Source organism: Rhinolophus ferrumequinum, chromosome 20, assembly GCF_004115265.2.
Source record: "Rhinolophus ferrumequinum isolate MPI-CBG mRhiFer1 chromosome 20, mRhiFer1_v1.p, whole genome shotgun sequence".
Taxonomy (NCBI): domain Eukaryota; kingdom Metazoa; phylum Chordata; class Mammalia; order Chiroptera; family Rhinolophidae; genus Rhinolophus; species Rhinolophus ferrumequinum.
In genome coordinates, this window is record NC_046303.1 from 19,499,076 (window position 1) to 19,525,839 (window position 26,764).

A 26,764-nucleotide genomic window follows, 5' to 3' on the forward strand; every position below is an offset into this window, starting at 1 on the left:
AATTTAAATTTTTTGCATGTTTTAACTGCAGTGCAAACCAGTATACATCAGAAACCTCTGTATATTGACAGAGACTGGGAAAAGGATGCCTTGTTCTGATTTTAGATAAGCATTCCCTTTTCACTACTGCAGGTGCAAGGGAGCCCATTCATAATATTTGCTTTAAATCAGTTACAGTCACCGGATGGAAATACAATGATGTTACACGAGAACTTGACTAATCTTTACAAGCATAATGAATATTTTAAAATTATTACTATTATTAGTAAATTCTAGAGGCAACTAGGACTTTTTCCTTTGCCTATGTGATGGAGACAAAATATACTCTGTTGACAGTTTTGGTTATTTTACTATTATGTGTGTTTATGTGTTTACTCAATCTAGAAAAATATTTTGTCATTTATTAACACAGGATGGAATTATGCTCAGTGGAAAATCTGCTGCAAAATATGTGCACGTTCCACTTAAGAGATAATTGATAATGAATGTTACTTTTTCCTTTGCCTTAAGTTTTACCTACTTTGAGGTCAACTTATAAGTCAAAAAATAACCACAAGATAAAAATTTACTCTACTTGCTCTCATTTCACATAACTGTTAGGTAAATCTCCTTTTGAAATAAATATTAAACAACTATATATGCAACAAGTAAGTGAAGCTAGCTGGATGTTTCCATTATAAACCCTTATTTATAAGATTATGATTTGACCATTTTAATTAACTGCAGGCAGAAACTTGGCACATCAATTCAAAGCATAGGAGAAAATTTTAGTCTATAGAACAATCACAATTCTCCTTCAGCAGGAGAGGTCAGTGCAAGCAAGTCTCTAATAGAATTTAAGGGCTGGATGGCCAAACATTGGTAAAGTACATAAAATTAAAAAAAATAAAAACTATGGCAATAATCATTGCCTTGGCAAAAATAAGTGCTTGGCTTATATATAAAACCAATACGAACTCATCCTAAATTGATGGTTATTACTATTACTTACTATATGTTTTACTGTTTGCTAACAATCCAGCAGAGCTATCTTACATTTACATATGATTGAAAAGATCCAAAACAGTTTTGCACTTCAATTCATTCAGGCTGAACACTGGAATAGAAGAAACTTTTGTGCTATCATCCTTTTCTTCCAGCAACTCAAAAACAGAAGACTCACTCCCACTACACCAATTTATCGTCAGCCTTGAATCAAATGCAAGCCAGTGGTTAGACCCGCATGCTAGCAAGATGAGGAGCATCTTTAAGGGTGCCTTCAAGGAGGATGGCTTCAAAGATGGGCAGGACCCCTAACCTGGCGTCTGTAATTATGAGCGCCCACCCTTCTTCACTTCCAGTCCATTACTGCTTCCCCAACACCAGGGAGCAACACAGTATCTCCTCGTATAATTAGTTATTGCTGTCACTCCGGGACGGAACATGCTTTACACCTGGCCTCCCTAAGGCCACATACGATGGTAGACGCTGCCACACACCGCCCTCTGAAGTTCTCTCGAGGCAGATGGAGGGAGGCTGACACTGGGCCACTTACCTGGCCAGGATGCTCTTCATGACATCCCAAGACCTTTGGGAAGAGAAAGAAACAAAAGGAAAACACAAACATACAAAAACAAAAAACTTACCACTTTGGCTCAGTCCAAGAACAACTGAAAATACCCAGGCCGCCCGGAGAAATGGGGCAGGACCTGGCCGGCAGTTTTGCAGGCAGACAAATGCGGCAGTAAAAAAAGCCAGGGCCGAGCGGCACATAATGCAAAGCAGCCCGCACCGCGTCCTCCAACTGGCTGCTCTCCGGGTGCGCGCTTGTGCCTCCCGGGCGCACCTCGGGGCCCGCGGACCAAGCGTCGCTAGGACGTTTCCAGGAGGCCTGGCAGGCGGACCCCGCGGCTCGGAGCAAGCGGTGAAAGTACGCTGGCCCGGGCACCGCTCGGCATTTCAGGGCCCCTTGGCCCTCCAAGCTCGGCACAGAGGGTCCCGAAATCTCCGCGAGAAGCACCTCCTCCGACGGCCAATGGCCTGGGGCGGCGACGCGAGCGATGGCTACGCAGCCCGCTCTGGGACAAAGAAAAGAGCTTTTGTTTCTCCCCAGCCGATGGGAATTCTGCTGCATAAATCAGCTTAACGAAGAGCCAAACACAATCAAACCCAAACAAAGCCCGAAGCGAGGGGGAAAAACCAGCCTAGTGGTACATTCACTGAGTGATGCTGTATCTGTGGGAGGGGACGCCGGCGAGGCTGAAGGGGAAAAAAAAAGTCGATGGGACATCAATCAGCTCGAGCTTCTTCCACAGGTGGGCAGGGAGGCCAACTCCACTTAGTTGCTTTGCAGCCTCGTTAGCTGAACAGCGGGCAAAGTCAAAGTGGCAGCGTCCTGGTTGGCGAGGAAGGAAGCTCCGGGTGCCAGCAGCCGGGGGAGGCGGCTCCGTGAGCGCCCTAGAAGCCCCCTCTGGCGCCGACGGACACAGAGCTAGGCATCCCAGCTCCCTGCTTGGCTGGGAGTGGAGCGCACCGGGGCGAGCGCAGGAGGGGAGGTTCCGCGGGGGTGCAGGACCCCGGTCTCGCCGGGCGGGAGCTTCGTGCCCTCGTTCTATTGGCCCCGGTGTTCGACTCCGGCGTCCGACAGTCCAGAGCCCAGGCTGCTGGCGCGCTCTGGGGTGCACCCTGCGCCGATGCAAGGGAGGCCAGGCTGGTGGGGGTCGGGAGGAGTGGTCCTGCCCTGGCCCCGGGTAGTGGGGGAGGTGGGCTCTCGAAGTTCAGATAGCTGGGAGCGCTTCGGGCCCGGAGTTGCTAGGAAACCGCCCCACGCTACCGAGCGCTTTGCTCTGGCCGCTCGCGAGCGAGGGGGTGGCAACAGCCATTGCTCGGATCAGCGTGGGCGGGACATTAGTGAGGCATGAAGTCACCGCGGCCCACACTCGCTCTTTGTTTTGCTCACTCCAGCTCTTTTTCTCCCCCTTGACTCTGATAGTTGCCATTCCTGTCGTTCACAAGAACTCCTGAGGCGTAGCCCCGCAACAGGAATCGCACGCCCTGTCCGCCCCCCACCCCCGAATTCCTGCACCCCAACGCTCGCCTAGCGGGTGTAGAGAGTCGCTCAGCACGAGTGGCAGCTGCGCGCAAACCCCAGCCTTTCACCCAGGCGCTGTGCTCTCCTTTGTTCAGAGATACTCACTGCTCGGCAGCTGCCGCATACAAAGTGGAGTCCAGGGGCCTCTCCCCGCCCCCAACACCCTCTGTTCCGCGGGTGCGCACTGCCCACTCTACTTGCAGAGTTAGGAGTTCATCCTTTGCCCCACCCCGAGACCGTGCGGCGTCTCCCCGACCCTCGGAGAGTTGGGCCAGTCCACAGAGGCTGTACTCAGAGCTGCTGGACGAAATTTCTCGCTGCTTCCCCACTCGGAGCCTCAGCCCTGGACTGAACAGCCCTGTTCTTTCCAGGGTCTGGTGGTGGCTCTGGATTTTGCTAGTTAGTGTCTTTTGACCTTAAGCATCACCTTCCTGATAAACGGAACAAAGAAGTTACAATGCGCAGTGAAACAGGGAGAGAAGCTAGGAAAGGAGGTGGGAGGGCATTTCTGCCTGCATGTAGATCGGAAATTTAGGTGCAAGCAGGGAGCGGGTGTTTTGCTGGGCAACTGTCAGGGAAGCCGCACGCCTCCTTGGGTCCTGTCACTACCACGCTAGGCCGAGGGAGGGAAACCAGTCCCCCGGATTGAAAACGAGGCCGTTTCCAATCCTAGACACAGGGTGATGCTTCTTTTCTCCCCTCTAGGGGCAGGAGTGATCCCCGCTGGTAAAATCTGACCTCTCCTTATCCCACTAGCAGCCTGCCTGACCTTGTTCATAGAACAGCCTCGTCTTACGGGCATCAGACCAGTCCAGCCAGGTCAAGGTGAAATATGCGGGAGTTTCCCTCCTTACTTGTTCAATAGTTTCCATCTCCATATTTGGAATTAAAAAACAAGTAGGAGGCTCTCTCTCTCTTTTTTCTTTCTGTTTTCTAATTGTTAACTGAGTGAATGGAAAGTACCTGTTTAATAAACCACAACATTGAAAACCCCCCCTTTTCAGGTGTGGACTGCACATTGAAGCCCACAGAATTAGCTAAGCTAACCGGGAACCCAGTTGGAAAATTACAAGTGCCCTGGATCTACAAAGCAGGTGATTTTTTTTTTTCTTCTGAGACCAAATGAATGATCCGAATGTGAAAAGCTGGCACGTGAAAACACCTTGTAAATACCACTATAGGCAATGTACACTAGGTAGAATGAAATCCAGCTCAGCTTCATTATTTATTTTGTTTCCTTAGTTCCAAGTTTGAATAACTGTAGTTTTGCTTTCTGTGGTCTTAAAGGAAAGGCCTGAAAAGTGGCTGGGTGGGGATGAGGACTTGAAATTAAAGCACAAAATGAACATATTCAAGCTCTGATTAGTGACCCTTCAATAAAACAGCATGTATATTTTCCAGAGATTATTTCATCCAAAGGAATGCAGCCACCCTCGAGAAAGTGCAGTTCTACAATAAAGGAAAAAAGTCAATCCATAATACCAATAAGGATGTGTGGAAAGAAAGACTTCCACATTTTATTTTATGAAGCCCAGGCTGATATGTCAGGATGCCAGTTTTATGGAGTTATTGAGGAATAAGCACAGCAGCATTTATCACCACTTCCCAGTTGAAAAGATGTTATAATTCTGGTGATCAAAATAAAATAAGACAAAATATCCCAGCTGTGACATTGTGATCCTTGTTAAGTTATTTACAAATAAGTTATCTGTACATTTGGGGCTATAAAGATAAAAGTGAATTCTCTTGAGCCCTGTAAATCATCTGTAGGTTTTCTTACAGTAAATATAATTAGGAGCCTAGGAACAAAAAGTTTCCTTGTTTCCAATAAATGTCATTGGTCACCACAACTCATTCTCTTTCCTGTAAGAAGATGTACAGCATGTTGTGAAGAAATGAGGTATTATCTTCCTCATATTACCTGAAGAATTCTAACAGAAAAAAATGTTCCTGAAGATGGTGACTTGATTAATTCCTGTTTTTGTCATATTCTGCTGTCTTGCTTTGACATTTTTGACAGTTAATTTTTCATCATTTGTGGTAATAAGAGCAAATGAAATTTACAGATCGTCTAAAAATAACATGTTAGCTATTCATTCCAGCCTTTTATCATCAGAGTCTTTTAGTTGCTAACAAGACATAAAATTAGATATATTAAGTTTCTTTTCTATTCCTTTCACCTCAATTTCTCATTAACTTGGTTTATGGTGAGAAATGAATAAGCTATACACAGCAAGAATGAGAAAGACATCTGAGAGACTGCTCCTCTTATTGTGTATTCAGCTTTTTAACGATATTTTGTCCAAATTATTGACCTCATAATTACCGCTAAAATCATATTCACATTTTAATATTACAGATGCTCCTCAATTTGATAGAGTTATATCTCGATAAAACCATCGTACATTGAAAATCCCCTAAGTTGAAAATGCATTTCGCACAACTAACCTGCTGAACATCATACCTTAGCCTAGCGTATTTTAAACGTGCTCAGAACACTTATACTAGCCTATAGTTGTGCAAAATTGTCTAACACAATGAATACACTATAGAATACCAGTTGTTTACCCTTGTGATCACATGGCTGACCGGTAGCTGAGGATCTCTTCTGCTGGCCAGCATCACGAGAGAGTATCATACCACATTATCACTAGTCAAAGAAAAGATCAAAGTTCAGACTTGGAAGTGCGGTTTCTACTGAATTCATATTGCTTTCACACCCTCGTGAAGTAAAACTATTGTAAGTTGCGCCTTTGTAAGTCAGAACCGACTGCGTATCTTTCTGAAGTTGGTATTGGAGATATTCCATAGATTTTAAGTAGATGTTCACAGGTTGTCTATGAGCTCGCTTCATGTACAGCTCTTAAGAGATGATGAGTGGCCCAGCCAGTCGGATGTATTATGGTGACTATGACACCTAGCTTGTATCAATGACAAAGAACCTAAGCCATATGGATTAATACAGAGATTCCTCAAAGGCCTCGTGTGGGCTTATTGACAAACTCCAGTATCAAATGCAAAGTCAAAGAAAAATGAACTGCTGGAGCCCGTGTCTCTTTCCCAGGTATTCTATGGATGCTTAATTCTGTGAGATGTTAATGTTTTCAGAGAGAGGTCTTCCATAATGAAGTTTGGAAAATGCTGGGTTAAAATTAAGTTAAATCCTTTACTGGAGGATTTTCCAGACACTTAAATAGGTTTGCATGCAATTGGATTCTCCAAAGGAAGAACCCTTTATTCAGGGAACATCTCACAGACTTATTTTCCACAAAGCACACTGCTGAACTAATCCTGTTTTACAAACTTGGAAACTAAGAACCAGGTCCGTGAGGAGACTGACCCCAGTTCAAGAGAATCACTGAGCAAGCATGAATCAGAGCTCTTATTCTTCTCCACCACCTCATGTCCATGATGACTTTTGGTTTCAAGTAATAGAGTCACACTGTGACTGTCATAAGTGAATAGGCAATTTATTGGAAGGAAATTGAGAGTTTACAGAATCAGCAGGAGGCTGAGGGACCAGGACTGAATGGGCCAGAAACAATGGGAGGCATTAAGCGTAGCAGCGGCCAGCAAAGGAGAAGACTTTGTAATCATCCCTTCATCTTGCGACCACTGGCTCAAAATACAGAATCTGGTTAGGAATATCTAACTTTCAGAACTTTAGTCACATGTCAGTCCCCTGGCTTTCTGGGGGTGGAGGGCAGGGAGGAGGAGCCCTTGCCTTTGGCTTTGTTAGTGGAAAATCTAATATTGTTTCCCAACAAGATGACATAAAGTTGTCTTAGGTTGACGAAAGGAGTCCTGAAAAGTGTCACATGCTCATTACTCACATATCCTGACGTTCATGGGCTCCTGCTTTTCATTACCATTGGATTTTGGGTAATGATGAAGCTTTAATTTAGCTACCCTGCCCACTAATCGATGCTCCGGTTAGCAGTATATGTTAACTTCATGGGTACTTTTGAATGAGACATTTTGCCTGTGCATAGTTTCATCTTAGCTTTCTGTTATCCTCTATCGCATGCAGCAAACTAATGCTTCTTTAGCATTTAACTCATTATCAGAATGATTATAGAGATGTGGTGTTTGAATTAATGCTTTATGAAATTCTCTATTGACCAAGTGTGTAACAGATGCTTTGTTGACCTTCCTGTGTCCCTCCAGATGCACTGTTGCATTCCACACAGCCAGAGTGCTGGGGAAGGAACACTTCTAACCTAAGGACTGACCTGATGGGAGGTCAGGTATAAGTACCCCAGCTCCCTGGCTCTGTGTGTAGAACCACATTGGGCCTTGTGTTCTCATTAGTGCTTCTCAAACTATTTTTGGACAAGTTTTTTTTATTTTCAATCCATCATGGATTTGTACTTTAAAAAATAAAATGAGTTATTTTTAAAAATGGATGCAAAAATGTTAAATTGTTATAAAAATTTCTAAATACTTATTTTTACTTTTTATGCATTCTTTATCCTGAACCAGTCTCAAACAGTTCAAGGACTGGTACTGTCACACACCATCGTTTGAGTCATACTGAGCACCTTTGTCCCAGGTTCACTGTAGGAGTAAGTGCAGTTGCCCGCAATGATAACTGTATTCAAACATATTCTTCAGTGGCCACCTTTACCTCTCTCATATCTCCACTGCTTCCTGGTGTTTCCTTGTCTCAGGGTCCTCTTCTGGAGGCACCTCCCTAAGACAAGGACTGAAGAATCCCAGAAACTACTCCCTGGTGTCCTCCATGTATGAATTTGAACTTTATTCTTGTCTAACCATAAGGCAACCCACAGAATATAAAGCACTAAGGCTCTGGAGCCTGAAAAAAACTAAGTTTGGATCCGCTACTCAGTAACTGTGAAATCATGGGCAAGTTATTTAACTTCCTTGATCCTCCGATTATTTATGTATGCAATGATGAAATTAAAATAACTACCCAAATTGTAAATTAAACAAAGTACCACTACATTTCAATTAGGATGGCCAAAATTCAAAATACTGGCTACACCAAATACTGGTGAGGATTTGGACCAGCAGGACCCTCATTCATTGCTGGCGGGACTGCAGCATAGTAATGCCACTTTTTAAGTGTTTGGTGGTTTCTTATAAACATAAACACTCTCCCATGTAATAATCTAGCAGTTGCTCTCCTTGGTGTTTACCCAAAGGAATTGAAAACTTGGTCCACACAAAAATCTGCATGTGGATGTTGATGGCAGCTTTATTCACAATTGCCAAAACTTGGAAGCAACCGAGATGTCCTTCCATAGGTGAATGGATAAATAAATGTACATCCAGACGATGGAATATTATTCAGCATTAAAAAGAAATGACTTAGCAAGCCAGGAAAAGACATGGAGAAAACTCAAATGCCTATTGCTAAGGAAAAGAACCCACTATGAAATGGCTACATGCTATGTGATTCCAGTTATATGACATTCTGGAAAAGGCAAAAGTATGGAGATAGTAAAAAGATGGTTGCCAGGGTAAGCGGGGAGGGAAGGGTAAATTGATGGAGCACAGGGAATTTTTAGGGCCATGAAACTACTCTGTAATATTACAACGGTGGATATATGTCACTGTACATTTGTCAAAACCCATAGAATGTACAACCCCGAGACTGAACTGTAATGTAAACGATGGCCTTTGAGTGATACTGTGTGTCGTGTAGCTTCATCTGTTGCTACAGTGTACTGCTTGTATGGGATGTTGACTGTGGAGGAGGCGGTGTGTGGGGGAGTAGGACGCATATAGGAACACTCTACTTCCATTCAGTTTTGCTATGAACCTAAAGCTCCTCTGAAAAATAAAGTCTATAACGCAGACACACACACACACACACACACACACACACACACACACACACAACCAACTAAGATTATCGTGAGAATCCAAGGAGATCATGAATGAAACATTTTAGAAATCACCATATATCATCCCAAGGGTTTTTGCAATGGTAATTTAGATTATTTTAATTTCACAATACAAACAACATTGAATACACATAAATGCTTATTTCAAGACTTGCATATTACCATAAAAATAACATCAAATGTCTTTGGTTTTGCTGAATACATAACTTTCCTTTCCTGGTAACTATACGATTCTTTACCCACATTAATAGATGTAGCAAGCATATCTTTATGTAGAAGCCTGTGATCCTAGCATTCTTTATTACAGCCTAGTTTTATGTCTCAATCAAACAAAACTGTTCCACATCATTTTCAGCCTGCAGTCACCCTTGTACAGTTTGACATAAAACTATATGAAAGCTTCACTTACTTGTTCATGACACTGACAAATACTTAATACTGCCTTTTGTTTAAAACTGAACATGTTTAAACACATACATATTGAGGAAGGTAAATGCATGTATAATAAGTTATAAATATTGTTGCTTTATTGCTCCGTACTCTTCAGTGTATGGTGATGGTAAGGGTCCACGGCTGGTTCTCCCAAATAAAGGTACGAGCAGACATTTATAAAGACATTCCACGGTTGACATAGTTCATCTGTTGAGTCACAGTGGTGTGTGGACTGGCATGCACATCACCACACAGCTAAAGGCCTTTCTGAACTTCAGTAACTCAGAGTGAGCCCACGACTAAACATCTCCCTTTCAGCATTTTCTCATGATCACATCGCCTCTGGAGAATGAAATCACTACAAAATTTAAATTATTCTAATCAAATTCACATGGCATTTTTATGCTTGGAATGCTTCCATTCTCAGCCCCCTTCTCCCATTTCAAAATTACTTCATGTTTCACCTTGAAGAATGTGACCTTTTAACATAGCGAGGAAATTCTTGGTAAATTAGACACAGGATATTTAATTTAAACATTCATTTAATAAATAAGTAAATATTTATTGAACATTTAGTATGTGTCCTGTGGAAAATATGAGCATTAATAAAACCCAATTCTTTTCTGAGAGATATAATCTGATTTGGAAATAATATGTAATAATAAAAAAAATGACTGAGTTGGTAAATAGAATAGCTCAGAAATATATACTAATATCAGTAATTTAATATAGCACAAAATATGCTTTGAAATCAATGGAGAGGGAAGAAATAATAAATGGTGTTGGGACAATTGTTAGCTATTTGGAAAAAAACAATATTAACTTAGAAACTTACTTTGTACCAAAATACATTTCTGATGGATTAAAGGGCTTAGTGCAAAACTATATATATCACTTTTTTCTAGTATTAGTAATAAAAAGTTTTTTTCTAAATGTGAAAATAACTTATCCAGTTTCAAAAGAATAAATCAACAAATTTGATGATGATTTCTTTCAAGCTTGATGTTTATAAACATCTCAGAAATGGGTAAAAATACATACCATAGAATATGTCCATACAAATAAATCAGAAAACGTTTAGTTTATAATAGTTGAATGTGCAAAGAACATTAGCATACAATTCACGAATAGGGAGTACAAATGCTTAAAACATGAGAAAAGTTCAGCTTCATCAGTTATCAAAAAATAACAATTGAAAAAGGGAGATGCCATTTCTACCCATTAAATGCTCAAAGACTTAAAAATGACAATACCTAATGCTAACAATAGATGGTTGAAATAGGAACTCATATGTGGTAGAATGGTAAATTGGCTCAAACTTTCTTGCAATCAATTGACAACATGAAATAAAACCTTAGAATATTTGAAACACTAATCTCGTGTCTGGGAAGTGAGTCCTTTAAAGATTTGGAAATACAAGAAAATTACAGAGATGCCCGTTTCAGTATGATATACAATCATAACAAATGCAAATGATGTTTTCAGTCATTCAAATCCTTTTCAAACTGAAGTTTGAAGTAGAGAAAGATTATCAACTTTTTAAGTGTGTCCCAGGTATTATTGTTCTCAGAGATGTATACTGCCTACCCCCGTCTTTCATTAGTTAACAAATTATATTAATCGCACATTAGTGAAGTATCTGCTGTCTTTTCCTTTCTGTTTAGTGTCTTTACTGCTGCCTTAGTTCAGGCTTTTCTCTTCCTTCTCTTAAACTCTCAGCCATATCATCCCCATAGTACTATGAAAGTTTTCCTTCCGAAACACAAATATAAACTTATCCTTAAAAAAAAAAACCTTCTATGGTTTGTCTTATGCCATTTCCCAACCTTTCTCCAGGCCATGAAAGAGACTCTTAGCATGAACTATGAAACCTTGGCTATTCTGGCCCCACTTCACAGTCTCAGTACCATTTTCTATAACATCTCCCTTCCCTTTTCCCAACTTTATTCTATGCTCTACAGCACAGAGTCCTGAGTTTCTACAAGCATGTTCACTTGCCTTTTCATAGGCTTTATCCTCGGCTAAACATTTCTCCCCCTTTTCCTTCTCACTTGTCCTACTTGATTGTTAAGAATCATTTATAATGCCACTTCTGTAAAGTCTTTCCTAATTCTTTTAGGCATAATCTACAGTGTCTTTCCCTTTTAAATAATCTTTATATAAAAAATTTTCATTTTAAAAGTAATGTTTTATTATAAAAAATTTGAAACATATATTGCATTTTCATGGTGGATTTCAGTTGCTTTATTTTGATGTAGTTTTGTTCATACTGGATTTACCATTTTTGTTAATATGCATTCTTCATGAGTATCTTTCTATGTTATATATTATTCCCTAGTGAGTTTGTTGTTCAGTGTACTTAAATATGCTGCTGGATTCCACCAGATTCGTGGCAGTGAAAAAGATGGCATACTCTAACTGGATAAGTTGAGGAGAATTTGTTAATAAAGAAACTGTTTATAAACATGGGGATAGGGTATCAGCGATGGTGCTGTATCCTTGACTTAGAAACAGTGGGGAGATGCATCCCTCTCCTTAGGCTTCAAAAGGCTAAAGGAGGGTGAATTACTGAACCCCAGAGATACTGAGTGTGTGGATATCACCTGACAAGCTCTGTCACCTTGGTGCAAGAGTCACAGCCAGCCCGAGGTCATTTGCAAAGAAGGGACAGAAAGAAGAACTATCCCTACTTCGTTCTTTTCCCCTTTTCTGATTTCCTATCAAGACACACTATTGGCAAAGCCCATCTCTAAGCCAGAGGTAGTGGTGCCATAGCTGGAGTCCAGCAAATCTGGCTCCTCAGGGCAGAGAGAAAGCAAAGTGGAGTGGGAAACTGGTGGGAGAAACAAAAGATACCTGGCATACACCTAAGATGGGATGGGGGTTGTTTATAGTTTTTGATCATTTTAATAATAAACATATTTGCATAAATCTTTATTCAAGTTCTTGAATATTTAAGATTCTTTCCTTAGGAAAAATTTTCAAGGTGAAGTTACTGACTCAAAGGTTAGGTATGTTCTCAAGGCCTCTGATACTTCCTGCCAAATAGCTTTGCTTTTCCAAGGGACCCAGAAAAAGAAGAATTAAAGGACTTGATGAGAAGCTTTGCCCAGTTACCATCCCAGCCCTGGGGAAATGATTGTGTTCTTCGAAATGGCATTTTAAGGCAGACTCCCAGCAGGAAATGGAAAGCAGAGTTAAGCTGGGAAGCCCATAGGGCAGGTTTTATGGAAGGGAACAAGAAATGATGTGGTCCTCTGGGGTTTATAACGGGGTGGGGGGGTGGGGGGGGCCTTTATCACCCTGGCTTGAAGGGTCAAGAAGAGGCAGTATTACAAGGAACACAAACAAACAAAGGGGGGGGGTCAGGGGGAGTTATATAAAGAGAGCCTCCAGATAGGAAGAAGGCAGCCAAACAGTGAACCAGCAGGGAAAAAGCGGGGCCAATAAAAACCCTGACATCAGTTTCTTCCTATCCTCCAAACTCCTGCTAATGCCCCAGATGGGTGAAACCCAGTGGAAGCCAGAGATAAAGTAACCCTTTAATGCCATCTACACTGGCCAGCTTCCTGGGACATACAGAAGGCAGAGAAGGGAACTGGATGGGTAAAGGGAAAGCATCCAACATATTTGTCTTTAAAGGAGATCAGATGGCCAAGGGAAAGAAGATTGGCTTGATGAAGGTAGCCATAATCCATCTTGGCAAGATTAGCAAAAGAAACATAAAAATTGTTTCTTAGTCTAAATTTTACACCTTTGCCTAATTATTAAGTATTTGTATTGCTGCTAGCTAAGGTCCCTTTCCTCTCAAATATACTTCTAATAGTTAGCTTGGCTTTCCTGGATCTATTGCATTGACTATTAAATGTAAGTTTCAGAATCAAATATGAACACATATTTTGTTTGGTTCTCATGCGATCTGCCTGTAGAGTGGTTTAAAAAATTGTTGAAATTTTTTGCCAAATGTTTTAAAATCAGATTTCATAAAATCCTATTTTCAGCTTCTCTTGCATAATCCCAATGTTAGGCACAACTGGCACTGTATTTGTGTAGGGCACTGAGTTGGAGCTGCTGCCACCTCATAGGGGCCAGGCTCTCCAGGTTGCCACAGCCCTCACCACTTCCGGTTGTATTCCTGAGAGGCAGTTACCATTTTTCATTGTGGTCATTATGCATGAAAGTTACTGTTTTTCATATGCCTCGGTTGGGTTCGCAAATATGTTACATGCGAGAGTCCTATAGATGTTTAAGTTTGTGATCCCTGCTCTAGTGACTCACGGACAAAGGCGGGGCGGTGCCCAGCCTCTGGTTCTCTGTTTCCTTGGAATCAGCTAAACATTGAATATCAATGCGGCGGGAACTGCACTATAGCCAATGGGATGTGGAATAAGTAAAACTAGTTTTGTCACAATTCCTTTTCCCCATAGTGATTACCTGTCCTGTTTCTCACTTAGTTGTGCCTCTTCTCGGTGTTTTATTCAGCCTGCAGAAAGTCACTTAGAATTACAGCAGCTTCTCCCGCATTAAAACAGATTTACTTTTATGAAACTTGACCCTGCCCAGTTGGTTTTAGGTCCTGAAACTACACAATAATATGACTCTCCGTCCTGGATGCTGAAGACACCATTAGATGCTCAAGCGAAGATGTACGAGTAGAACAACTGGGCAGCATCATGTTTTACTATTTATGTGAAGTGTTCAGTATGACATTAACCTAGCACCTTTAAGAAACTATGAATACTCTTTAGAGTATTAGAGAGGATAACAGGTAACAAGAGTTTGAAGAAGTTAAACATTTATTTTAAATATTTTATCCTGATATCAAGCTATATGTCTCTAGAGAAAGGAGAGAAATAGCAATATGAGGCATAATTGCCATGACTTTCGTTTAAATGGAGACAAGAGCTTGAAAAATCATTCCCAAAACCTTAATCTGTATTGCTTTTTTCTTATCTATTTTAGGCCCTGAGACAGCAGATTCAAGGACATATTAGAATGCACGTACATTTATGTTTTGAGGAAGGTGAAAAACCATTTTTGCTAATCGGGAAACAGATTCTTAGGACTAAGCAGGATTCAAAGAGATAAAGTTCTTAGTAGCACATATTAGATTAACTAAGTGATTAAAGTCTTTCAAGTGTAACACAAGACGTTCTCTCAGAGCTCGGTCATCCTGAGACCTACAAGAACAGAGCAGCGGAGCGAACAGGCTCAGGAAGATTGAGGGTGGTACCAGAGTGGGGGTGAGGTGGATGCGTGTGGGGGCAGAGTCCAGGTGTGAGTGAAAAGTTTAAGCACTAAAATTCAGAGTTTTAGGGAGACGAATAAGGTCTGAGCATCTAATGTAAAACATGATGACTATAGTTGATAACACTGTTTTGTATAATTGAAATTTGCTAAGAAAGTAGAACTTAGAAGTTCTCATCAAAAAAAAAAGATACATATGTGAAGTGATAATTGTGAGGTGATAGATGTGTTAATTCGATGGGCGGGGTCTTTTCACAGTGTACGTCTATATCAGATCACCGTGATGCTCACTTTAAATATATAATATAAACGTAAGTAAACAACATCTTATAAATATATACCTCAATAAAGCTGAAATTTAAAAAATAGTTTTAACTATATGCCATATTTATCTTAGGCCTTTATACATTGTATACTTAGTTAAGTCGTTACTGAACTAATTTATATCCTTATTCTATTAATAATTTGAGAAACATATGGAGCTCTGGTGTATACCCATCTTTCTCCTTGGTGCTATGATATAATGATGAATAAGGCATAGTCTCTATGTCCTAGGACTTCATAGAATATTGAAGGAGACAGTCATTTAAAAAATAACTACAATACAGGATTATATGAGCAATAATAGCAATATTCTTGGAACACGTGCAGCAGCATAGGGGGGTAAGAAATTTACTGTATCTGGGAGTCAGGAAAGGCTTTACATGAGAGAAGCCTGGGCTTTTGAAGAATGAATAGTGAATGGATACTGGGGTAATGAAGAGAAGGGGACAGAAGTATTACATTTTATAGTGGTTTTCAGTTTGACTTTGGAAGAAAGTAGCCAATGATAAGGCTAGAGAAGTGTGTAGAAATAAACCTTGGAGGACCCTGTCTGTTGGTCAGGGACTTAGACTTTCTCCTGTAGATGAGGAAGAGTCATTGAGAAGTTCTACCCAGGCAGATGAATTGGCTAGATTGGCATTTTGGATACATCACACCAGTGTTAGAGTAAAGAACGGATGGGAGAGGATGAGATTGGAGCAGGCTTAGGTGGGAGTGAAAATGACCCGGAACAAGAAAGTGGTATTTGGTGATAGAGAGGAGGTAATACATTCAAGAGATATTTAGGAGGTAAAAAGAGCCATTTAGGATATATGTAGTGATTAGTTAAGAACTTTAAGAGGAAAACTAGTATATATTGGGGAAGATAATTTAGAAATGGCCTGCAGGAATTTCAGATGGAGGTATCCTGAACGCAGTTGGAAATACAGGTTTTAAGCTTAAAAGAGAAGTATGAACTATAATTATAAACTTGGGAGTAAAATATTCTAGGTGGTTCATAACGTCATGCGCATTCATGGGAATACGACCAAGAAGAGGAACCTGGGAAACTTCACAATTGAAGGCTGAGACAGGATGGGCAGGGAAGTAAGACCACAATGAGAGTAGAGACTCGCTGATAGAAACCAAGAGAGCGGAAACATTTCTAAAAAGAGGGAGTGACTCGAAGGTAAAATGCTACAGAAAATTTAGTTGCCACAAGAGCTTCGAATTCCCCACTGAATTGGAACGCACTAGGGAGGGCCTCCTCCACGAAGGGCGCGTTAGAAGCCAAACGGAGTGCATGAACAAGTTGCAGACATCTTTTGAGATGCTGAGATGAGAAGAGAATGAAAGAGGTCAGAGAATCACCTGAGAGAGTGAGACTTCTATATCTCTCAAAGAATCTTTACATATGCTGCCATATTTTTTAATTTATTGGGGGTGACAATGGTTAGTAAAATTAGATAGATTTCAAGTGTACATTTCCATAATACATCATCTATATATCACATTGTGTGCTTACCACGCAGAATCAGTTCTCTTTCCATCACCACATATTTGACCCCCTTTACTCTCTTCTACCACACCGTATTTTATATTTTTGTAAGATCAGTATGGAGACTTTTGGTTGGTATCGCAACATAAACCATGTCGATAAGACAGCTTCTACCTGGGGGTAGGAATTGATATTTCAAATTTCAGTCTAAGAAAATTTAACAAAAAAAGGAAAATTAGTAATGTGTATAATAACACTTGACAGGAAAATTCAAACACCACAGTGTTTCAAAAAATACTTCACTTAATGCCCTAAGAAGTGAAATCAATCTACGGAAATTGACTTTGCACTACACTAGTTAACAGATAAAATAAAACATATGTTTTGTTTGCATTGATTAGAAGCTCTGATATGGGAAAATAGGCCCAAACCTGCTTTAGAGACCAGATTCTTAGAAATTCAGAGTTAGAATGCACCTGGCACAATGGATAATCATTGAATTAAATTTTAGGAATTAAAGCTTTATTCATACAAATGAGAAATAGAATAGAGGAGTGGCAAAGTGACTTAACGTTGCTCAAGTAAAAAGTGATAGAGCCAGCATCAGTTAGATTTGACAGTTAGATTTCATTTTCATTCACTGAGTATATCTTACATGCCAGGCACTATGCTAAGCATTTTCTATTTTTTTTTAATCATCAAAAGCAATTATGAGCTGAGTACTATTATTATTAACATTTTGCAAAAGAGAAAACTGAGTCACAAGAGATGAGATAACATGCCCAAGATCACATTGGAATTTGATTTAAACCTAGGCAATCTGACTCAAGACCTCTGTGCCTTAATCATGACCATCTTCTAGCTGATCCAGACACACACACTGTACAGTTAGTACTCGAAGCCATTAGAGACATTCAGGTTTTTCTTACAGATAGAAAGTATAATTATGGCATTAAAGATTCTTTCTGTTTTTGTCTTTAGTGGTAAAGATTGAAAAGCAGAAAAGTTGCAACTCAATGATTATTGAAAAATTTAATGTACAAATTTAATATTAAATTGATGTTTTTTTCGACAAATACATTTTGAAAAGAAAAATCAAGTGTTTTTTTTTTTTAACACAAATGTAATAATAACATGTTCAGAAGAGCTTATTGTCATGATGAAATAACACATTTTTGCCAAGCTAATTATTATAATAATAGGCTATTTCACAGTTTTTCCTTCTCCACCCAAGTCATTTTTTTTTTAATGAGCAGACATTTATTTGCTTAGTATCTGAAGCAGATGGCAATGTATTTGCCTCACTGTTTTTTTTTTTTTTTTGGTGGGGGAGGGACGAGGTAAGTTTTATTTAGAAAGAGTTGAACCTCAGAAGGATAACATTGTCTCAACAACTTTTGTCAGCATGTTGGACTATGTAAATCATATAAATTATTTGATTTTGGTTGACACTCCAGTGGTAAAATTCTAGGCATATTGACTGATGTTTTTATATCCACCTTAAGCAATTAATGGAAAATCTGGTAAATAGAGCTGATTTTGTTAGTGGAGAGGTGCATAGCAGACAGAGCCCATTATACAAGAACTGGCTGTTCAGTATTTACTAAATGGTGCTGTTTATGGCTTCATAAGAATTAACTAAGCCTTAAGGTTTGCTTCCGTGCAGAAGAATGAAGTAAGAGTCTACCACAGGTCCTTTTCTTGCCAGAACATAGTAGGCTAAGTACAGGGGAGCATGTAGGCTGAAGGTTCTCAGTGGCAGAACAGGAAGAGGGCTGCCGACAGAATCATGGGTCAGGATTTGCCAGCGTTGCTCTCCAGATTCCACCAACGCTTCTTCCCAAGTTAAGAGTCACAATCTCCAGGTGAAGAGGCCTGCATCTCTGGTTCTCATGCTTAGTTAGTGACATGAGAATCACCTAGGTACCTTTAAAAACTGGCATCCAGTATTTTTTGAATCAGAATCTCTAGCGTTGGGGATTGAGCTGGTACTTAAATAGAGTTGGTATTTGAAAACTACCAAAACATTTTGGTAAAAATCAAAATTTTGGAAAAAATTAAAACTTGACAAATTATTCTAATTTTTCGCTAGGGTTAAGCACCGCAGCTTATTTGTTTAGGTTGAAAATCCTCGTAGATTAACTTCCCCCTTTCCCGCCCCCACACACACCATTTCCCTAACTTCTGGTCGAGAACTCTGAACTATACTTCGGTGAAGAAAATCAGGGGTAAGAATGGAGTTCCTCACTGCTGGACTGGATATTGGTGCAAGTTTCTCAACCTCTACACTATTTAGGCTTCATAATTCTTTGTTGTTGGGGAAAGGGACTGTGCTGCGCTTTGTAGGGTGTTTACCAGCATCCTTAGCTTCTACCTACTGGATGCCAATTACGTTTCAGTTGTGACAATCATGAAATATCTCCAGATATTGCCAAATATCCACTAGGGGTTGGGGGTGGGGTGGCAAAATCACTCCTGGTTGAGAATCACAGGCAATAAACTAAAGGAAGACCTAACAAGAGGGTCCGGTGTGGATCTGGCTGGATAGAAGTAGAAATCCTTATATGCAAAATGGAAGGTTTATCTGAGGCTTTATGTTTCATCCAAAGAAGCCACGGAAGTATATGGAATTTATTCTAGTTATCTATTGTTAGGTAAAGAAAAAACAACACTTCAAACCTAGTGGCTTAGAACAGTGACAACATTAATTTTATTCATAAATCTGAAATTTGGCCATAATTAGGTGAGAGAGCTTGGTTTTTGCTTTACTGGGGTTGCCCAAATGCTGGGGGCTAGAATTATCTAAAAGCTCACTTACATGTCTGGTGGTTGATGGCTGGCTGTCGGTGGGGGCTTCAGTGGGAGCTATAGCTGAAAGACCTACCTACATGTGGCCTTTCCTTGTGGCTGCTTGGCTCTCTCATAGCCTCGTGATTCAAAGGGCAAGTGTCCAGAGAAAACCAGGTGGGACTTGCATTGCATTTTATTCATTGGTCTTGGAAGTCACGTAACATCACTTGTACTGTAGTCAAAAGTCTGCCCAGATGCGAGGAGAGGGAACATAAACCCTACCTTTTGGTGGAGAGATGTCAATGTCCCTTTAAAGGAAGAGCATATAGGATGGTATGTACGGGTACAGTAATCTTTGGAAAATACAATCTGCCACAAAGTTGAAAAGGCAGATCATTTAGGATTGCTCACCTGGAGTCTACAACAGCGCTATCTAAAGATTTTTCTAAGGACCACCTATATCAATAAGCTGGGGAATACTTGTTTCAAATGCCAATTTCTAGACTTCTCTCTTAAAGATTGTTACTTGGCAGCTCAGCTTTAGGCATCTAGTATCTGGTTTTTCAAGAAATCCTCAAGATAATTCTTATGTGCATGGAGACTTTCTTTGTTTATACAGATTCTTTAATCATTTACACATTTTCATTACATATTTGTACATTTTCTCCCATGAAACAAGGTGGTGATACGGAGAGAGCTTTGGGGAATGTAGCTGTTTGGAAGAGCTGCTGAAAACATGCCTTTGGGTTGGTAATATGCACATGTTACTTGTCAAAAGACACTTTGAAAGTAGTGTTGCTGATTGGGGTTTTGTAGACATTTGATTTGTTTTAGTTTCCATGCATGTCAAAATGAAAAAAGGAAAGCGATAACATTATAGTACAAGTCAAGAAACTAGGGATTTTTTTTGGTGTAGTTTTATGGTCAAATTTTACATACTTTTATGTTATATTTGAAAACTATACTTTAGGCATCGAGTGAAAAATCAGCAGTTATAATGCTGTAGTTGAAGTTGTGTCATAAAAACAGATCCTTTGTAGAAACATAAAATGATAATGTATATGGTAAGGTGGATTCCATTTTCAAGGAGCATCATGGAAAATGTGTGAAATAAACTGCTAGTGTAGAACATCTCCCTGACTTCAATTTTGCTGACCAAGCAACATCAATGACCTAAAATATTCTTGAGAAAACAGCATGTAAAAAAAAAAAAATACAAAAAACTTCTGTGTAATCAAAATAAAATGCAAAAGCTGATGCTTTACTTGGAGTCTACATACTATTAACTTGCATGAATATATGATAACAGGCTTTCCAGCTTATAGCCAAGGAAAAACCTAATCGTAGCAGGGTCAGAGTGGATGGCTACAGCCTGACACAAAGAGAATTAGGAGCAACTGAAGCATCAACAAAAATTTAATTATTTCAAAGTAGAGTAGTTTTCAGTTTTGCACAATAGGGAAAACCCTTTTTTCTCACTAGTTTTAGGGGTACCACTATATTACAGAAGTACAGCGACTATTTTTCATCATGTGAGCTGGAGTTTTTGAAAAGTTTAACTTATTTTAAATATATTGTGTTTAAGAGATTGGGCAAATATTTAACAATTATAGAAAAAATCCTTCTAAGTGTTTAAAATTAAACAAGCTTTGGTACTTTTAGCAGACAAATTACCATTATCCATAACTTTTTTTGTAGATTGCTTCATTTATAGAAGATGTTAGATAAGAAGTGTTTCATTATTGATGTACAAATAGTTCATTCCATTAAGATATTTTCTTAAAATTATTTTTTACTAAATTAAAAGCTTACATGTGATGTAAAATCTAATATAGATATTTAAATCTAATATGGAAAACTATATCAGCGCTTCAGAGCTATATTCATATCAACAAATGCTAACAACCTGGGAAGAAAGGGCAGAACTAAAGAGTCAACCGCCCTGCCACTAAGTCCTATTGAGTCTAGCTCCAAAATTCATCTCAAATGTGTTTACATCTCTTTGCTTCTACTGCCACCACCATTGTCCACGTTACCCACCATCAGCTCTTCCATCTGCATTTCTATACTACACTTCTGTCTCCATCTCCTCTTGGCTGCCTCTATCCTTTCTCGATTCCATCAGATCAAATTACTAATCTGCTATGGTGGCTTTCCATTTCATTTTAAATAAAATCCAAAGTCCTTACCCTGGCTTTCAAGGTCCTGCACAGTTGCATTTCTTCCTACTTCTCCAATCCCATCTCATGAAACTCCCCTTTGCTCACTCTGCTCTAGATCCCTTAGCCCTCCTTTAGTATTTTGGCCTTTGCACATGCAATACCCTCTGCCTCTTTACATTCTTGGTAGAGCTGGGTCCTTATTCTTCAGGTCTGTTTGAATATTTCCTCCTCCAAGAGGCCTTTCTTAATTACCCTACCTAATGTATGTCTGTTTCTCCTCAACATTATTCTCCGCCAGAAGGCAGTGTGATAAGTTTCTTTGTAGTTTGTATTATATGTTGTATTTATTTCCTGTTTCCATTACAAGTCTCATGAAGGCAAAGACCAGTCTGTTTCATTGAACACTGACAATGGTGAATGCCTGGCACATAGTAGGTACCTAATAAACGTTTCTTGAATTAATGAATAAATGAATAGTTTGTTTGATTTAAACAAATCAAGGGCTAAATAAATGGAATCTAAAATGGAAAGTGTCCATGTTAATATAACATGTCTACATGCTTAAGAATAATTTGGGTGATTCATAGCTATAGATTTTGGAATGAAAAATTCGTATAGTTTCCTATTTAACTTTGCACCACGATTCATAGATTGCATTGATTTCATTCTCCAAACATGACTGTCAGAATCCAAGTAGGGGGGTGGAGATACTGGGTTTGATTTAATCAAGGGTTTCTTCAGGAGAATAAAGGGACTGTGAGTAGGACATGGAGCAGGGAATAATTAATTCTGATTTCCCATTTACCCTCAAGCATAATGAAGAGATTACACCGGTTATTAATGTTCTCTATGAAATTTGAAGAGTTTAGCATATACATTGCATTCAGCAATGCTTCAATAAACATAAGTTTGATTGACTTTACCTTGGAAAGTTGAAAATGAGAAACATTTGTCTTTGTTCAGGCTTCTAGATTTACTCCTTGGCATCCAGTTAATGATAATTCTATACATATTATGACACAGAAGAATTCAGTTTCTTACAACATTCGTACCTGTCACATGCGTCCTGAAGCCAGAGACCGTGACTTAAATATTTTTCTATTTCTAAGGTTGGCCTAGAAGTGAGGGCAGTACATAATACCTAAGGACACGCTATTTCTTGAATGAATAGAAATGTTTCACACCACTTATTGAACCTACTTTAAATTGCTTTTGTATATGGAACAGGTCGAGAAGTGGCTATAATTATATAGGCTGCTAATGTAAATATACAAAAGTGAAAAAAGCATACTGAAATAAGTCTCTTTACCCTATACTTAGAAACATGACGATACAGGCAACAATGTTATTATAAAAAGAATGTACAGTAGGTGTTACATAAAATAAAACAAGAAAGAAACCTTTAGGTGGCGGCCAAGAGCTGTGATTATGAATTCCTTAGTCTGCTTTTATGAGAATTTATGATCTTGTTTGACAGTGGTCATGCTAAATGGGCCCTTTAAGCCACAATATTTCAGTACAAAGCAAATACAAGAAACAGAATTAGGCTCAGAAAGAAATTAATTTGAATGTTAATAGCATCAAACAACCAATCAAGTCTTAATTCAGATTAAATAACAGGTATTCTTATTATGAATATTTGGAAACCAGATCTGGAAAGATAATTGTTTGGTATTGAGCCATGGGATTAATTGTGCTTGGCAGTTAAATAATTGATTTAATCTTGACAGAAACTATCTTTAAACAAAATGGTAGCATTTTAAGAACTCAGAGAGTGTAATAAAGATGTCAAAATTGTCCAGATGCTCATTGTGCAATTGGAAACTCCACTCCAAGTTGACACAGGCCCCAGAAACAAAGGTCAATGATCTAACTCATTCTTGCAACATCTGCCAGAAGCTTTCGCTTCGTGGAGTACTAATGTGTTTTTCTTCCCTTCTTTCATTGCTCTCAAATGAAAGTTTATGATCAAGTTCATCATATACTTCTTTCAGTTTTAAAAAAAGAGGGAAAGAGTTTTTGTTTTTAATTATCATGTTTTTATGATAGTAGCACTGGTTTTTCCTCCCGGCTTGTTCTTGTCATTAATATACATTAGTCTACTCGAAGAGTAGCAATTTTAAATATCACTATGAGATATTGTTTTATAATAATTTTCATTTAAAAGTTTTTTTCATTAATAATTAATTCTGTTAGCATTTAGATTCATGATGTACCCTTTTGACAACATTTTTGGCAACAAAGACTAAATTTGGATCAGGACTTCTGTGATGGTTTCTCTAGTTCAATTCTTGTCTGCTTAAATAGCACACATTTAACCTCAGCTGTATGGAGAAGAGAAAACAAATAAAAGACAAACGTGGTACTGTTGGAGTTAACAAGCTTCCTAGACGCAACAAGAGAACAGAAACAAATTAAAATACTATAGCAAAACCACACGTTATTGTTGAGTAATAAAAAGACAAGACAAGGAAAAGTGTGGGTTGATTATATTAATAAAAAAAAGTTCCATAGAGAAGATAAATATACTGGTGGTTTCCCATACATTATTGGGAAAGTAAACATCCTAATTCCTAAGAAATTCTATTTCAATTACTCAGTGTTAACATTCCCAAATTATACTGTGGTAATACAGATGACACAGCGGCATTGAACAGCTTCTTTTCTAAGTACTCTCCATTATGCTAGTCGATGGAGATGGTGACATGCTCTCTCAAGAACCATTTAGTATGCTGTGGTATTACATAGCAAGCTGCACAAGGAGAATTAGTCAGATATTACTCAGTTTTCTAGCAGTTTGGAATATAAAATTGCTAGGAGTAAAGTTAGGCTGAAAATCTAGAAAGTTGTACCTATGGGATTTATGTGGTAGGAATGTAATATTTTCTACGTCACCATGAATCTCTTCAAAATGATATTCCTGAGGTTAGAAATCAGGAGAGCTGCCTCTAACCCTGACTCTGATGATATGTATAGTGATAAAACTGTGGTCAGGATATTGGAGATATTGTGGTTTCAGTTCCAGACCACTGCCATAAAACAAATATCACAATAAAGCAAATAACATAATTTTTTTGTTTTCCTAGTGCACATGAAAATGATACTGTAGTCTATTACGTGTGCAAAGCATTATATCTAAAATGTACATACCTTAATTAAAAAAATACTTTGTTGATGAACCATCATTTGAGCCTTCAGCAAGTTATAATATTTTCGGTATTGGAAGGGCTTGCCTTGATTTTGATGTCTGGTGACTGACTGATCAGGGTGGTTGGTTGCAGAAGGTTGGTATGGCTGTGGCAATATCTTAAAATAAGACAGCAGTGACATTTGCCACATGGGTTGACTCTTCCTTTCATGAACAATCTCTCTGTAGCATGCGATGCTGTTTGATAGCATTTACCCACGGTAGAACTTCTTTCAAAATTGGAGTCAGTCCTCTCAAACTCTGCTGCTGCCTTATCAACTAAGTGTATGTAACATTCTCCATCCTTTGTTGTTGTTTTAACAATCTTCACAGCATCCTCACGAGGACTAGATTCCATCTCAAGGAACCACTTTCTTTGCTCATCCATAAGACGCAACTCCTCACCTGTTAAAGTTTTATCATGAGGTTGCAGCAAATCAGTCTCATCTTCAGACTCCACTTTGAATTCTAGTTCTCTAGCTATTTCCACCACATTTGCAGTTAGTTCCTCCACTGAAATCTTGAACCCCTCAGAAGTCATCCATGAAGGTTGGAATCAACTTCTTCCAAACTCCTGTTAATATTGACATTTTGACCTCCTCCCATGAATCATGAATGTTCTTAATGGCATCTAGAATGGTGAATCCTTTCCAAAATGTTTTCAGGTTACTTTGCTCATCAGAGAAATCACTACCTATGGCTGCTATAGCCTTATGAAATGTATTTCCTAAATAATAAGACCTGAAAGTTGAAATTACTCCTTGATCCATGAGCCGCAGAATGTTGGCAGGCATGAAAATAACATTAATCTTATTGTCCATCTTCATCAGAGCTCTTGGGTAACCAGGTGCATTGTCAATGAGCAGTAATATTTTGAAAGGATTTTTTTTTTTCCCTGAGCCTTAGGTCTCAACAGTGGGCTTAACATATTCAGTGAACCATGTTGTAAATTGATATGATATCATCCAGGCTTTTTTTGTGCTATTTATAGAGTACAGGAAGAATAGATTTAGCATAATTTAAGGGCCCTGGGATTTTTGGAGTGGTATATGAGAATTGGCTTCAACGTAAAGTCAACAGCTGTATTAGCCCTTAACAAGAGAGTCAACTTGTCCTTTGAAGCTTTGAAGCCAGACATTAACTTCTCCTCTTTAGCTATGAAAGTCCTAGATGGCATCTTCTTCTAGTATAAGACTGTTATGTCTACTTTGAAAACCTGTTGTTTAGTGTAACCTTCATGAATTTTCTTTGCTAGATCTTCTGGATAACTTGCTGCAGCTTCTACATCGTCACTTACTGCTTCATCTTGTACTCTTATGTTATGGAGGTGGCTTCATTCCTTAAACCTCATCAACCAACCTCTGCTAGCTTCAAACTTTTATTCTGCAGCTTCCTCACCTCTCTCAGTCTTCATAGAATTAAAGAGAAGTCAGGGCCTTGCTCTGGATTAGGCTTTGATTTAAGGGAATGTTGTGTTTGGTTTGATCATCTATACAGACCACTAAACCATTAACTGGCCTAATTTCAATATGGTTGTGTCTCAAGGAATAGGGAGGCCTCAGGGAATAGGAGAGGAGAGAGATGGGGGAATGGACGGTCAGTGGAGCAGTCAGAACACATGCAACATTTATGGATTAGGTTCACTGTCTTATATGGGTGTGGTTCGTGGAGCCCCAAAACAATTACAGTAGTAGCAGCAAAGGACACTGATCACAGATGACCGTAACAAATATAATAATAATGAAAATTCTGAAATATTGTGAGAATTACCAAAATGTGACACAGAGACATGAAATGAGCAAATGCTATTGGAAAAATGGCACCGATAAACTTTCTTGACACAAGTTTGCCAGGAACCTTCAATTTATATATATATGTGTGTGTGTGTATATATATATATACACACACACACATATATATACACACACATACATATTTTTAAAGCAATATCTGTGAAGCACTATAAAGCAAAGTGCAATAAGATGAGGTATATGTCTGTACATCGTTTCTCTGGAAGCATCTTTCTTGTCTGTAACATGAAAGAGGAGAACCAGATGATCTCTAAGTTTCTTCTTAACTGTGAAGTGTTAATTTTAGGATTTTTAGAGAATAAAACAAAACATAATTCAACATTATCAAAGTAAAAAAATTTGCCCATCAGATGAAAAAGATCATGACATAGTTTAGTGAGAATTGCAAAATAAA

General features: G+C 39.0%; 1 protein-coding gene, 1 long non-coding RNA gene and 1 pseudogene across 3 annotated transcripts in view; 1 reads left to right on the forward strand and 2 right to left on the reverse strand.

The window, feature by feature from the left end:
• ITGB8 (integrin subunit beta 8) overlaps window positions 1–2,426 on the reverse strand; it is a 72,051-nt gene extending 69,625 nt beyond the window's left edge. Inside the window, exon 1 of one of the 2 annotated variants that reach the window (XM_033088568.1) lies at window positions 1,626–2,426. In XM_033088568.1, the coding sequence (XP_032944459.1) occupies window positions 1,626–1,752 (127 nt within the window). In that variant the 5' untranslated portion in view covers window positions 1,753–2,426. The remainder of the gene's footprint in view (window positions 1–1,625) is intronic. The other variant, XM_033088569.1, reaches the window with a different exon arrangement.
• Window positions 2,427–3,795: 1,369 nt separating this feature from the next.
• LOC117012362 (uncharacterized) lies at window positions 3,796–4,559 on the forward strand. The gene is made up of 3 exons (XR_004421161.1): window positions 3,796–3,895; window positions 4,075–4,164; window positions 4,472–4,559. It is a non-coding gene; the product is annotated as an uncharacterized LOC117012362 (long non-coding RNA).
• Window positions 4,560–16,087: 11,528 nt separating this feature from the next.
• The window catches only part of LOC117012201 (tigger transposable element-derived protein 1-like), an 80,190-nt pseudogene continuing 69,513 nt past the window's right edge, over window positions 16,088–26,764 (reverse strand).